Source organism: Brassica oleracea, chromosome C8, assembly GCF_000695525.1.
Source record: "Brassica oleracea var. oleracea cultivar TO1000 chromosome C8, BOL, whole genome shotgun sequence".
In the NCBI taxonomy this organism is placed as follows: domain Eukaryota; kingdom Viridiplantae; phylum Streptophyta; class Magnoliopsida; order Brassicales; family Brassicaceae; genus Brassica; species Brassica oleracea.
The window spans coordinates 19,800,177-19,814,224 of NC_027755.1; the positions used below are offsets into that span (position 1 = coordinate 19,800,177).

Here is a 14,048-nt window from a genome sequence, read left to right on the forward strand (position 1 = left end):
TTCCTCAACGGACCTCCACTTTTCTCACCATTATGAAGTATGTCGTTAAAATCGCCTAGCATACACCAACACTCTTGACGATTTACTCCTATTCTTGAAAGACGCTCCCATATTTTAGGACGATTTACAAACATGGGATCACCATATACACAGGAAATATAAAAGCTGAAGGAATCAAACTGGACCCAACAGTCAAAAAGGTTCTTATCCACAAACTTCAACTCCATCTTTACATTTTTCTTACAAAACAGAGCCAAGCCACCACTTCTACCTTCTACCAACAGGTTCTACTGTATATACCCTACTGTATCCCAGCCACTCCTGTATATCCACCAAAAAGTTGCGGCTGTGCATAGTTTCCGTTAGAAACAAAATCTCAGGGAAATAAGTGGAACGAATTTCCTTGAGACGAGGAATCACCAAGTCTTGAGACCGTCTCAAGCCTTGGCAATTCCAACTCATAAAGCTCATAAATCTTTGGGCAGTCCCTCCATTGGGACCGCCTCATTAAGCTTTCGCTTGATCTTGGAACCTTGCTTTACTTCTTCCTCAGCCTTTCTTTTGACAACCGTGTTCTTGTATCTGATTTGATTAACATTTAGAGCTCCTTCAAATGGTTGCCTTTTACTTTTAGGAGGCCTTCTTCTTGGTCTTCCAGCTGCACGAGATGTACCAGCTTCTTCAGCTATAGCCGAGTTAACTGAAGAGAAATCCAAATAAGACCTTGAATTATTATAGCTGCTATCCACTGAACCTTCAGAATAGAAGAATTCTGGAGTTGAGAATTCATTATTGTTTCGTCCAGCTTGAATGGCAGACTGAAGAAGCTTAGTGTGATAACCATGAACTGGTGCAGGAAGCTCCGCTGATGATGTATTCTGGAACTCAAAAACAGGTCCTTTTCCTTTGTCAATATCAGGCGTTATCACAGGTAAAGTTTCCAGACTGAGAAAAGCTTTTTGAGCTATAGGATCATTTCCGATATCCTCCAAGGAATTCTTCACCCTATGTTCTCTGATGATCTTTTCAGGACCTGAAGCAGTAAGAAGATACTGTCTCATACCATCTAGAACCTCCTTAGCAATTCTTGGCCTTCCTGTAGCTGGATTAATCCCAACTTGATTTTCTTCCAACACACCAAAGAGAGGATAAGATTCTTTTAATATCTTATCTTGCTTTTTCTTCAATCCTTTATTTAAGATATTACTCTGTTCCGAACTCTTTTGTAAGTCTCGAAGCTTGAAAGGACAAACCGATTGCTCATGTGTTAAACGCTGACAGTGAAAGCATCTTTTATGAATCCTTTCGTACTCATAGGAGATAGTAGTTTGCTCACCTCCTGGAAGATTAACAACTCTTGTTTTGTATAGAGGTCTAGAGACATCAAATCGAACCAAGACTCTCTCATAATCATTTATACGAGGCCTAGAAGGATCGAAGGCAACTTCAACAACACGTCCAACCAAGTCACCCAGAGCTTCGATCGCTTTAGCCGTATAATGATTAACCGGAATATTACGTAGACGAACCCAGATGTTAATGAAATTGAGATAATCAGGTGGTGGCCTTTCTACCCATCTTTCGATAGCTAGAGTCCAATCATTAAACGAGTGAACGCCTTTTTCATAAACCTCCAGAAGATCATGTTCATGCTTGAAGATGAATTGAAATCTCTCCGGAGATAACGCAATACCTCGAACACGATCAAACTTCCGCCACTTACGAGGCATTTCTCGAATCAAGTTTGGTACCTTTTGACAGTCAGGATTAAGGATTCTTCCTATCAAACTGATCGAGTTGTTTAGACATGAACTATATTGAGGAAGATCTGGAAGGTCAAAAGGTGTTTCTTCTTCTTCTAACGACATGGCCAGAAGATCTTTATCAAGGGCTGAAGACATGGCCGGTTGAACCGTTGCCAATGATCTTTGTCTTTTTCTGGAAAAGATAAGAACTTCAAAGGAAACCCAGAAGAGAAGAAAGGTTTTGCGGTGGAATAAGTTAAAAAGGACCTTAAAAAACTTTAGATCAGGGAAAGAGGAAAAGTTTATCCTAATCAAAGCTCCAATTCTTTAAGAATTCAAAGACTCTAAAGGATGGAGAGGCTCAGGCTCAAAAGAGAGGATTTTAGAAAGAGAATCTTCTCTCTAAAACAACGGCTTGAAAAATGTAATTTACGTGTAAATAAAGGTATAACTTGTATTAATATAATTATATATAGAATAATATCAGTTTATTTGTTAGTAGGTTAGTTCATGAATGATAATTTTTTTTAATTATCGCTCATAGTTTCTCTTAAAAGTTAAAATTGTTACCTGCTTTAACCTTTTCAAGAGCTTCATAAAGAGTCCCCTTGTGCTTCTTTTTGAGCCACTGCCATTGAAAAAAAAAAAACAAAGAGCAGATTTTGTCATAAGAGAAGAATGATCAAACAGAGCAGGAAAAAGAAGAAGTAATAAAAACAGTGTGACAACTAACGCAGAAACAGAGTAGGAAGCAGAACAAGAACCCGAAACGTGATAAATGAGCAAGAACAAGATCGTCTTACGGTTCCCATTTTGTGAATCAGACGTTCGATAAAAAGCGAAATGACTATTAAGACGAAGCAAACTACAGCGACTGCCCACGTAGCGGTCTCCTCTAAATTCTTCTCATATACTATCTTATCTTTTACCGGATCCGCCATTAGTTTATTTTTAAGAGCACAAAGAGGTTCGTCTTCTTCTTTTGTTCTCAAGTTTAGTTATACTTAGTACACTATGCCATTTCGTAGTTGTCATTATATATAGAGGAGCCATGAGTAATAAGGAAGAAGTAGATGAAGATAAGATCCGCAACGTCTTTTTAGAACATTCAACGCACTGATCACTCCTTCATGTGACGATCTCTCAGTTATTATCTCATTGAGTGACACTTGACAGACAGTGGCGTTTAGTTGATTACTAAAAGAAGATGAAATGACTCTCACAGGTGAAAAAAGTCGTAAACGACGGGCCATATGGTCAGTCAAACGTACGAAGACCGCCGTCAATAGATGCATTTTGCATTATCTTATCGTACCAACAAAATAATGTATTCATAAAATAATGTATTACTAATAGATTTTGCATATTTTAAATAATATATATAATGATTCTTAATTAATTCAAAGAGATTATATATATGCGTATCATTAAAAGAATTTACACAATGCTATATTTTATTCGTTTTATCATTTAAATTTTGAGTTTTTTCTAAGAATTGTGAAACAATAATATATATTATCTTAAATTGTTCAAACATTTAGTTATAAAATAAATAGTAATATAAAATTTTAATATAAATTATCTAAACTTTATAATATTTTAGACAATTTTTTATTCACTTTTATTATTCAAAATGGACCGCTAGATCTATATTTCTACAGCTTGATCCGCATTGATCCTTTTTCTCATTAGAAACCTTAGAATTAGAATAGTGCCACTTCACTTGACCCTTTCTCCATAACAACATTTTGGACTTATATCCCGAGACATTAATGCTTATTACACACCATCACAGCGTCATTTAACTCAAAACCTTAAAGCTACATTCTTTTTTTTTTTGAACAACAAAAACATTCCATTCATAAGATTAAAAGCGAAGCATAGAGTTTGCGTGATACAAGGCAGATTTCGCTAGAGCGTCTGCAGCAGAGTTTGATTCTCGAGGGACATAAGCAAAAGAAATAGACAAGAAAGATGATGATATATTCTCGATATCCAAGTTGATTCCGTAGAGCTCCACCGGATGTTGTTTCGAGATGAGTGCTTTGATAAGCACCTGGTCATCTGATTTGAGACATATATTGGATAGATGAAGGGCCCTAGCTTGTAGGAGTGCTTCCCGTACCGCCAGTGCTTCGGCCATTAGGGGTGAGGCGACAAAGAGTTCCGTAGAAATGCCTTCTCTCGTTTCTCCAGTCCATGGGTCATAGCTGATCCAGCCACACCCTGCAGTCCTATCTTGAGATCTCCAAGCTGCATCCGTAAACAGAGAGATAGCCCCAGTCCAATTGTTATCGTTTAGGTTATTCCTTCTGTGTTGGCCTTTTGTTGTGTGTGTCTGAGCTTCCTGCCATTCCCTTTCTAAAACGCAATGCATTACAGATGACATCACTTGGGTTTAGTGTTCTGTTTTCAAACACAAGAAGGTTCCTTGCTGTCCAAATACACCAGCAGACCCACGTGAAGATGTTAACTGATACTCCCGTAGGTGGTAGACAAGTCAGTGCTGAAGAGGTCCCTAGAGCTTGTTCAAAAGTTCTAGTTGGCTGAAGATCTAAAGCCAACATGGTGGGTAGGTTGCTCCACACTCTTCTGGTAAAACTACAGTGGAGGAAAAGGTGGTCAGCTTATTCCGGAGCCCCACACCGCGCACATGTAACCGGATGAGTCAAGATGCCTCGTCGTTGTCGAGCCATACTTAGCGGTAAGGCGTCTTGTACTATCTTCCATATAAACACTTGGATTTTCGGCGCCGTCTTCACCCCCCATATGTTCTTGATCCAGTTGAAGTTTTGGAGACGGTTTCTGTGTGCATTCGTCGCTTGGTGTTGCAGTGCCTCCTCTTGATCTTGTTGCTTGACTGCTTCAAAGTAACCTGACTTCGTTGAGTATGTGCCTGATGCGTTTAGTGGCTAGACCAGTTTATCTTCCGCTCCCAGTCGGCTTAGTCGCATACAAAGGATATTCTCCGCATACATTGGGAGAAGGCGGTAAATCTTCTGTTTGTCCCATTCACTTGTGCCCCGCAATATGAGATCCGAGACGTAGAGAGCCAGGTCGTCTTCGTTAGCTGGTCCTATCGGTTTCACCAATGTGTCAGTCATTATCCAAGCATCCTTCCATACTCTTGTTGCATTGCCATCTCCTATGGCTTTGCCAACATTTGGTGCAAGGAGATCGCGACCGTGAAGTAGACCGTGCCATCCGTGAGAGCATGAAGAGGTGGCTTCGACCGTGAGAAAGGAGGTGTTATGGCAGTATTTACCTCTCAAAACCCGAGAGAGCAAGCAGTCCGGCTTCGTAAGAACTTGCCATGATTGTTTGGCCAGCAGCGCCCTGTTGAAGAGCTGGATGTCCCGGAAGCCTAGTCCTCCTAGTTTCTTCGGTTTTGATAACTTAGACCAAGAGGTCCAGCACATCTTCTTCTTGTTATCGTTACCATCCCACCAGAACCGTGTTAGCACCGACTGTATCCTCTTACAAAGGCTCACGGGTAAATCAAAACAGGACATGGCATGTGTCGGTGATGCTGAGAGAACTGACTTCAACAGTCATTTTACCAGCACTTGATAGAAACCTAGTAGACCAGTTACCAGCCTGTTGTCTCATCCTATCCACGATCGATGAGAAGAGATCCTTCTTTCTCCTCCCCCAATGTTCGGGCAAAACCGAGATATTTTCCCACCCCTCCTTCTCTTGCTATACCAAGGTGAGATTTGACTCGGGATCGAGTCTCCTGGGCTGTTTTCGCAGAGAAGGTGATGGACGATTTGTCGGTGTTGATGGTTTCTCCAGACGCTGCTTCATATTTGTGTAGGATCGAGTTTAATGTATCACAGCTTAACTCATCGGATCCCATGAAGAACATAGTGTCGTCCGCAAAAAGGAGGTGGTTGACCCGAGGAGATCCCCTTGCTATTCTGATCCCGATAACAGGCCTGCTTGTTGCGCTCTCCTACACAACCCAGATAGGACCTCACTACACAGTATGAAGAGATAGGGGAGAGCGGATCCCCCCGCCGAATCCCCCGAGTCGGGATGACTGATTCGTGAATTGAGTCATTCAACAGGTACGAGTAGGAAACCTTCCTTATACACAACATGACTCTCGCTATCCAGGTCCTATGAAATCCCATTCTCTCCATGACAAGTTGAATGAAGTCCCATTCTAACAGATCATATGCCTTACTCATATCCGTCTTCACCGCCATGGAGCATTTCTTCTTGGTATTAGATGTTTTGAGGTAGTGTAAGGTCTCATGTATGATCAGCACGTTGTCGGATATTTCCCTTCCCGGTACAAACGCTGATTGTGTTTCCGAGATGATGCCGTGTAGTATCGGTTTCAGTCGCAAGGTGATTATTTTCGATATCAGTTTATAGACCACATTACAAAGGGCAATGGGTCTATAGTCTGATACCAACTTCGGGCTATGTATCTTTGGGATGAGCCTTACGTGTGTCTCGTTGATGTGGTCCGGTAGCAATCCAGATCGGGAGAACTCATGTGTTTCCTTTGTGATGATAGCACCCACTGTGGACCAATTTGACTGGAAGAGACAAGCCAAGAAGCCATCGAGTCCGGGTGCTTTATCGGGGTGGATTGAGAACATAGCCACCCTAACCTCCTCCGGTGATCGTATTTGGATCAGTCTCTCATTCGTCTCTGCTGAGATACACGGTGTGAGTGCTTGATCGACTACAGACTTTGGCTCGTGTTGGAGGTTCGCTCCAAAGTTTGTGGTGAAGAGTGTTTGGTAGAACGTGGTTATCTCCTGTGCTGTAAGTGCTTCCTCAAGCAGTGCAGTACCCTCAGCATTTTTAATCACGGCAATTCGGTTCCTGGCCCGTTTCCCTTTGTATACTGCGTGGAAAAAACCCGAGTTCCTGTCCCCTGCTGCAAGCCACATGAGTATGCTCCTTTGCCTCCAGAAGTATTCTTCATCCTTATAGGCTCTAAGAAGCTCTAAGTTGAGTCGTGCGATGAGAGTGTCCTCTCCTACCGTATCTGCCATAGCTGCTTCAACTTCTGCCTTTAGACTCTCAATACGTAGCTTGTTGTTTGCCAACTGTTCTTTACTCCAAGCCGAGATGGCATGTCTACACCTGGACAGTCGTAGCCAAACTGGTAGGTTTGTGGCTGAGTTCCAAGTGTCCAAGATTAGGCGTTTAACCACTGGGTTGATGCTGAGTCTTCGGTCATACCAGAATAGTCTTCCCCCTTTTTTCTTAGTCGGATCGATATAGGTTATGATGGGTCTGTGATCCGATCCTTCAAAGTCCAAGTAGTGACATTTTCCCGATGGAAAAAGGTATGACCAAGCGCTGTTTACCATCGATCTGTCAAGCCTGCAGTGTATCAGATGGTTGTGTATTTTTCCCCTCCAGGAGAGGAAGTTTTCGGAGTGATTCAGATCAAATAGGTCCGCGATGGAGCAGAAGCTGCGGAATGTGGAGAAAGAGCCTTCTATTCGAACTGGTCCCCCGCTTTTCTCGGTATTGTCAAGGATCTCATTAAAATCGCCTGTGATCAACCAAGGAGTATCTCTATTGCCCGAGATGTCCGAGATGTGGTTCCAGAAAGCTTGACGGTGAGTGATCTCTGGTTCTCCATAGATAAAGGTCGTGTGAAAGGTCAAACCCTTGAAAGAGATCAGCGTATCAATGTAGTTTTGGATCGATGAGAGGATTTGTATATCGATCTCTGGCCTCCAGAACAAGGCTAGACCTCCACTTCCTGGTCGACCGGGTGGTAGTAAAAAGCGTTTATCATTCTCCAGGAGGTCCAGTTCTTTGAGTACAAAAGAATCTGCATTTTTCGTTTCAGATAGAAAAATTATGTCAGGTGAGATCTTCCTTCGGATCTCTTTTAGTCGTTGGACTGTTATGGGATTTCCCAAACCACAACAGTTCCAACTTAGAGTCGCTAAGGAAGAGGAGACGACAGCCGATGAAAATCCCTCTGCTGTCGTTCGCTCGCCGGAATTAATTGTATCTGTGGTGGAGTTTGAGATATGTTGGTCCCTGCCGTACCACTCCTCCTTGATGATCTACTAGCTTGGTTCGCCGGTGAAGCTGTCGCTGCTGTTAGATTACGCTTCCTCGAGTTGGATCCTTTGAAGACCTTCAGGCTGATTTGCATTTCCCTAGCCGCTGGAGGTCTTCCTCTTTTCCTGCTCTGTTTCGGAGGTTGAGCTGTGCCAAGTGGGATAGCGGTTGCACTCGTTTCTAACTCCCTATCTGCCGTAGGGCCTGGTGCAAAACTCCCTTCTAGTCGCCCTTGTAGAGCAAGTTGTTCCGCTTCAATAATAGATGCCGCTGTCTTTTCCATTAAGCCATGTACCTCCCCCTCCAACACTCGTTGTCTACGAGCTGCACTCTCGACAGGGTCAGCACAATTGGTGTATTGGAGTGTGACTTCTCGCAATTCCTCCATAACTTCTTCAGTCGATCTAGGTGGTGGCAGTAATGTAGACTGTGGTGGGGGAAAGTCTACCCTCTCTAGATTACGTTCTAGGGGTGGTCGAGTTTGCTCTCCTGCTGGTTCCTCAGTTCTCCTGTGAGTGACATGTTGTGTTTTCTCTCGCCAGACTTGTTCAGGGGAGTTTGTCACATTCTGATTCAGTGTTCTTCGTGGTTGTTCCCCTCCACGAGCAGAGGGCTGGGGGGATGTTGTAGCCTTACTGTATCTGTGTGGTATGCTCCGATGTGTTTCCTGTCTAGGCTCATGTCTCTGTGTAGGTGGGATGATTTTATTCCTGAGTGGTGGAGCTCTAGAATAGTAAGAAGCCGTTCATTCCCCAAAAGGATTCCCGTGACGATCAACTCGTTGCTGGAAAGCCGTCTATTCTCTTGTGTGGTGTGTAGGGGAGGGGATCCTCTCCGTGTGTTGGCGGTGAGAATGATGAATCCCAGGAGAGTGTTGTGTCCTTTGGGGTCCTTCCCTTGAGTGGTAAGATCTCTCTGGTTTTTGGACATCAAGGCGAGCCACCGGGGGCTTATCAGGACAATCTTGATCTACATGAGACAGTCTCAGGCAGTAGGTGCAGAAGTTCTCAAGTTTCTCACATTTCAGAGCAATTATACATTCTTCACCCGCAGAGAACTCAAGAATCGTATCTTGAGGTAGAGGTTTTAGGCCATCCATCATCACTCTGACCTTTGCTGTTGTTTTGGTGATGTTATAGTCTTCAAGTTCTCCTAGCTCTTGCCCAATATCTCTTATGGTTCTATCATCCCAGAAGTGAAGTGGAATCCCTCTGAGGTTTATCCAGAAGGGGATTTGGGAGGGGAATGTTGGTGAGATAATGGGCTCCCATTGTTGGAGAATAATCATCCATTGGCCATACTGATATGGTCTGTTTGCTAGCACTGTGCGAATGTCGTTTTCATCTTGGAACCAGAATTGAAAGCAGTCATTTCCAAGGTCGGAGCCATGCGTTCTTCCAACTAGGTTCCACTTCCTTGTCAGGTAAGGAAGCACTGCCGCCATGCTCTGTTCTTTCCGGTTGGTGATGCGCCCAATAAGAGTGAGCGCATTCTCGCTGATGAGCCTACTGGTGTCTAGGTCTGAAGCTCTTATCCGAACTCTTGGGCGCGTTGGTTGGTCCGAGATTTTACCCTTGCCTTTTTCCTCTGATGTGAAACGTCTCATTTTGAGAAGATTACAGAGCCTAAAAAGAGGTGTGCGGTGTAGATAGTCCTAAGTGTTGTGTGTTTCCTTGTTGACACGTTCCAGGTTACGAGAGAAGACTGAGTCGTAGGGAGAAGTGTTCGGCGTCGTACGTGGAGTAGAGCGTAAAGGCTGAGCCGCCGGGAGCTGCTTAGAGGAGTACCAGTCGACTCTAAGAGCTCGGTCTTCAGGCGATTCTTTCCCCTTTAGTGGATTTCTTCAGTGGTGGGGGAAGTTGGACGGTGGTAGAGGCTCTTCTGCTGGCCGCAGAAACCTCGCCGGTGAAGGCGCCGGCCATGGTGGTCGAAAACTACTTCCTTTTGAGGTTAATGACCAGAGGATATTCGCTCAAAGAAAAAACAATTCTAATAAGGTGTCGTGTCAGAGCTGGGAAGGATAGTGACTTTTGCTTGAAAGCAGTAAGAAATGGTAAAGAACTAGCGAGTACACAAAGTCAACGAGGGTAATGACTAATCTCTAAAAGTGTGCCCGCGAGCTTTTTATCTCTCTAAGTTCTCTCTCTTTAGTTAGTTTATAGCACCGCCTGAAGTAACTATTAGAGCAGGATTAACTCTGTATTTTAGGTGGTTTCTTAACGCAAATCTTGATTAGAAGAAAATCAAAAAGGGAAATTAAATTAAGAAACATCTCCTATTTTGGGCTCAGAAGAAACGTCCCTTATAGGACACGTGGTTGCATTGGATTGAGTCTTGTTCTTTTGAGAAGGGAAAAAAGAAATTGATCACCGAGTTCTTCTTTTCTCTCCTTTCTGCTCTGTCTCTCTCTCCATCTCCCGTTTCCTAATTTCGCCTGCGTCGGAGGCCAATCGAAGAGGGTTTTTTTGTGATTCGAAAGGCAGGACCGTGTGATTGTGTTGGTTTGAGAAGGGAATCGAAGCGGTAAAAAATTGTCGGCGAATCGAAGAGGTAGTTTTGTGAATCGAAAGGCGAATCGAATAGGCTGTATATGTCTCTCTCTCTCTCTCTGTGGCTCCCTCATACCGCATGCATCTGAGTAGAATCGAAGCAGCTGCAGCAACAATCGAAAGGTAAAGTTGATTGTGCTTTAGGTCGTCCACGCCAAACCTAACGCCGTCTCCGCCGTTGGTCTCGCTGGCCCCGGTAAGCTCTTTGATTTCATTCACACGTCTTCTTCTTCTAGAGTTCTGTTTTTATGGATATGATTTGTGGGTTTTTGGTTCAGGAACTGCAGAGGTTGTGCCTTATGTTGATGCTGATTTGAAGCATACCGCTGTTAAGGTTGTCGAGAAAGCCAAAGCACTATGTCTGAGCAAGTCAGTATGGATATATATTGACTACCTTGTTCCATTATTCTGCTTTGTTATATAGATCAAAGCTTGAATAGAAAAAGATTTGGACTTTTATGTGTATTCAGTCCTTATGTATTAGATTAGATGAGCTTTAGTTCGTGTGAATCTCTTTTATCATTCAAAAGCATCAACCTTTGAGACAATCCACAAGTTTTCGCCTTCTTTTTCTTAACAATTTTATCTTTTTTCTTTTGTTAGATACTACAATAATGTTTGGTTTGTTGTCTAGGTTCATGGCGCAATGATAGTAGTTTTTGAAGGCGATGCAAGGAATATCCTGTGCGAGGTTGTTGATAAACACCATGCTTCTCTTCTGATATTATATTGTTCACATTTCTTGTCGTCTGTATCATTATTTTCAGGTACATAAGAAGGCAAGTCACGGGTTCACAGTGAGAGTGGAAGACTCTTGTGTCACGGTTGTATTTTTTGTCGTCTGTCATTAGTTGTTGTTCTGTACTCACGAGAATATTGTAAAGTGTCATGTTTTGTAGTCTTGTGTCATGGTTGTATTCTTCTCTTATTGTCCATATTCAAATTGTATTGGTGTGTCACGGAGTTGTAGTTAAAGTTCGTATATAAACTCTTTGTATTGTTGGTCTTTCTTTAAAAACACATAATCAAGTATTTCTTTATAAACTATTCTTGTTCTCTCTTTAAAGTCCCAAGTCTTGTTCTTTATAAACACATAATCAGGTTCTGTTCTTGTTCTTGTTGTGTCGCGGGTTTAGGGTTACAAACTCATAATATCTTGTCCCACCGTTTGGAAATGGCAATATTCTCGGGGTTCGGGTAAACCAACGATCGTTTTGCTTCATATGATCTCTGGATATGGCATGCGTTTTTTAGACCTCCACGTATCTTAAATGATATCAAATGCATCAACAACTGAAAGATGATTTGGTTGAACATATATAGCGTAAATATGGACGTGATGAAGACAACAACTGAGCTCGGATGCTTCTTTCAAATTATTCTCGTTTATTTTACTAATCTTTGTTTTTATGTTTTTATTTAAAATTCAATGTTTAACATGTTATATTTTATGATGTTTTATTTAATAAATAACTTTTATGTTAAAAAAAATTGTTTAATAATTTTTTAAAAAACCTTTAATTAAGATACTTGCATTAGAGCACCTAAATGTTGCCGTCTCTTAGCGGAGTCTCTTAAACCACATTTATTATTAAAAAAAAATAAGAGACCCATTTAGAGTCTCTAGGTTAATCATGCTTAGTATGTAGAATTTTATTAAATGCTACATTCAATACTAGAAAATATCGGTTCAATAGTTTTATTTGCTTCCGTGTTGGTAAAGATAGTGAGAAAAGAAAAGCTATATCCAAAGAGAGCACGTCTTTTTGTTCTTGCTCTTGCTTTCTTGTTGTTAAGTGTCTGTCTTGCTCAGGAAAGAGCTTTCTTCTCCAGAAACCTCAGTGACGATTTTCTCCAGCCCTCGCATGTTCAGGTTTGGTTTCTTCACCCCTGTTAATTCCACAAGTCAGTACGCAGGTATATGGTACAACAACATTCCTGTACAAACTGTAATATGGGTTGCTAATAAAGACCAACCCATCAACGACTCCTCTGGAGTTATCTCTGTGACGGAGATGGAAACCTCTTAGTTACGGATGGTCAGAGACGTGTCTTCAGAAGCGAAACAGCCTGCTTTTCTATCAAGTAACGTTGCTTCGGAAGCTGAGTCTTCTGAGAACAGTGACCATTTAACCTCTATCAACAATTAATGTCACCATCACTGATGTTTCAGGACGTTATAACGCTCAGAAACAAAACGTATGTTTATTAGAGAAACCCTTGTTTGAATGGCCAGAGAATACATCATCCATCTTTATAGATGGTTAGGGTCTCAAACATGTAGTAATTTAAAAGTGCTTATATATAACAATTGTACGAAATCAGGATATGTAGCGCAAGAACCCACATCTCTTAAGCGTTTGCTGGTCGTATAGTAGGAAGTTCAATGGATGCACTTTCATGTGAAGTAGAAAGATGTGTGGAAGATTCAGCTGCTTGTTGTTGAGACTCAGGATCATAAAACTGGCGGTGGTCATGATGCTCAGAGTGGCTAGGACGACGAGGATTAGGAAAACTTTCACCGCTTTGGTTGTTGGAATTGTGAAGGAGATGGATCGGAGATGAGTCATGAGTTGGTGTGTTTGATTCAGAGTGTCTTCCATGTTGTGTCTCTTTCTGTGCTTTGTGATGCCACTTATTTAGCATCTTGGATACTCTTTTGTTGAATACCGTTGGCTTCATCCTAGTACTCATCTACACACATTTCATCAAATACAATGTCATAAAAAAAACTAAGATCATCATGTATTGATCTCACTGAAAATTATGTTTTTTATTACCTGAATGACAAGAGCATAGAGTGGAAGTCATATAGCTGCAAAGTATCTGTACAACAAGTCTGCAAATTTGTGACCTGGTCAGTTAAATAAAGTTTTTTCCCCGAGTATTCACACAACCAATTGTCAAGCTAATGTTTAGCTTACCCAACTATCTATATATAATAGCAAACCAATTTTGTGTTAACAGCTGACGTCATCAATTTTTTATAGGAAAAAAAAAAGTTTGATCCAATGGTCAACATTTTTCATATTTTATGATCTTATGGATATAAAACACTCTTTCTATAGATGATGATGTCATCAATTTTTTTGGCAACTCTTCTATCAACAGACATCTATTTTAAACAACACATCTTTTTAAGAGACACAATGGCAACTCTTCTTTCAACCGTCATCTATTTGAAACAACACATCTTTTTAAAAAACCCAAATCATACATTTTCATCTAAACAACACATCCTTTAACCAACATACATTTTCATAATTTATTTAAACATTCAACCCAATAGTCAGAATTATTTGTTTTTATCATCTAAAAGACATAAAACACTTTCGTTGAATTCACTATTGTCAGCCAAAAAATTATATTTGACAAAACTTTCTTTATTTATTTAATTAATGTGTCCTTTCACAAACATAATTTTTCCTAATTTTAAGTATTTTTTATATATCGAAGCAACACATCCCTTAACAAACATACGTTTTCATTATTATTTAAAACAATGCATCCCTTAGCAACATAAATTTTCCTAATTAAAATAATTTTTCAAAAAAATCTGAAGAGATACAATCCGACGGCCGTGATTGTTTGTTTAATTATCTAATGGTCCAAAATTATTTTGGTGTATTTCTTAAGTCGTATCGCAACTTTTTCTGAAGACTTTTCATCTGAAAAAACACACACCTTCTAGAGTTGTCCTTGATGT

General features: G+C 41.2%; 1 protein-coding gene, 1 long non-coding RNA gene and 1 pseudogene across 2 annotated transcripts; 1 reads left to right on the plus strand and 2 right to left on the minus strand.

Moving 5' to 3' along the window:
• Positions 1–467: 467 nt before the first annotated feature.
• LOC106308886 lies at positions 468–1,901 on the minus strand. Its single transcript, XM_013745992.1, has one exon. The coding sequence runs from the start codon at positions 1,899–1,901 to the stop codon at positions 468–470; it is 1,434 nt and encodes a 477-aa protein (XP_013601446.1).
• An 8,223-nt stretch (positions 1,902–10,124) lies between these two features.
• On the plus strand, positions 10,125–11,402 carry LOC106309477. Its single transcript, XR_001263581.1, has 4 exons — positions 10,125–10,538; positions 10,621–10,715; positions 10,977–11,033; positions 11,110–11,402. It is a non-coding gene; the product is annotated as an uncharacterized LOC106309477 (long non-coding RNA).
• A 1,271-nt stretch (positions 11,403–12,673) lies between these two features.
• The window catches only part of LOC106309472, a 9,960-nt pseudogene continuing 8,585 nt past the window's right edge, over positions 12,674–14,048 (minus strand).

Bases quoted from the DNA above. Each gene is read 5' to 3' on its own strand.
- LOC106308886 (XM_013745992.1), bottom strand. From the start codon at position 1,901: ATGTCTTCAGCCCTTGATAAAGATCTTCTGGCCATGTCGTTAGAAGAA.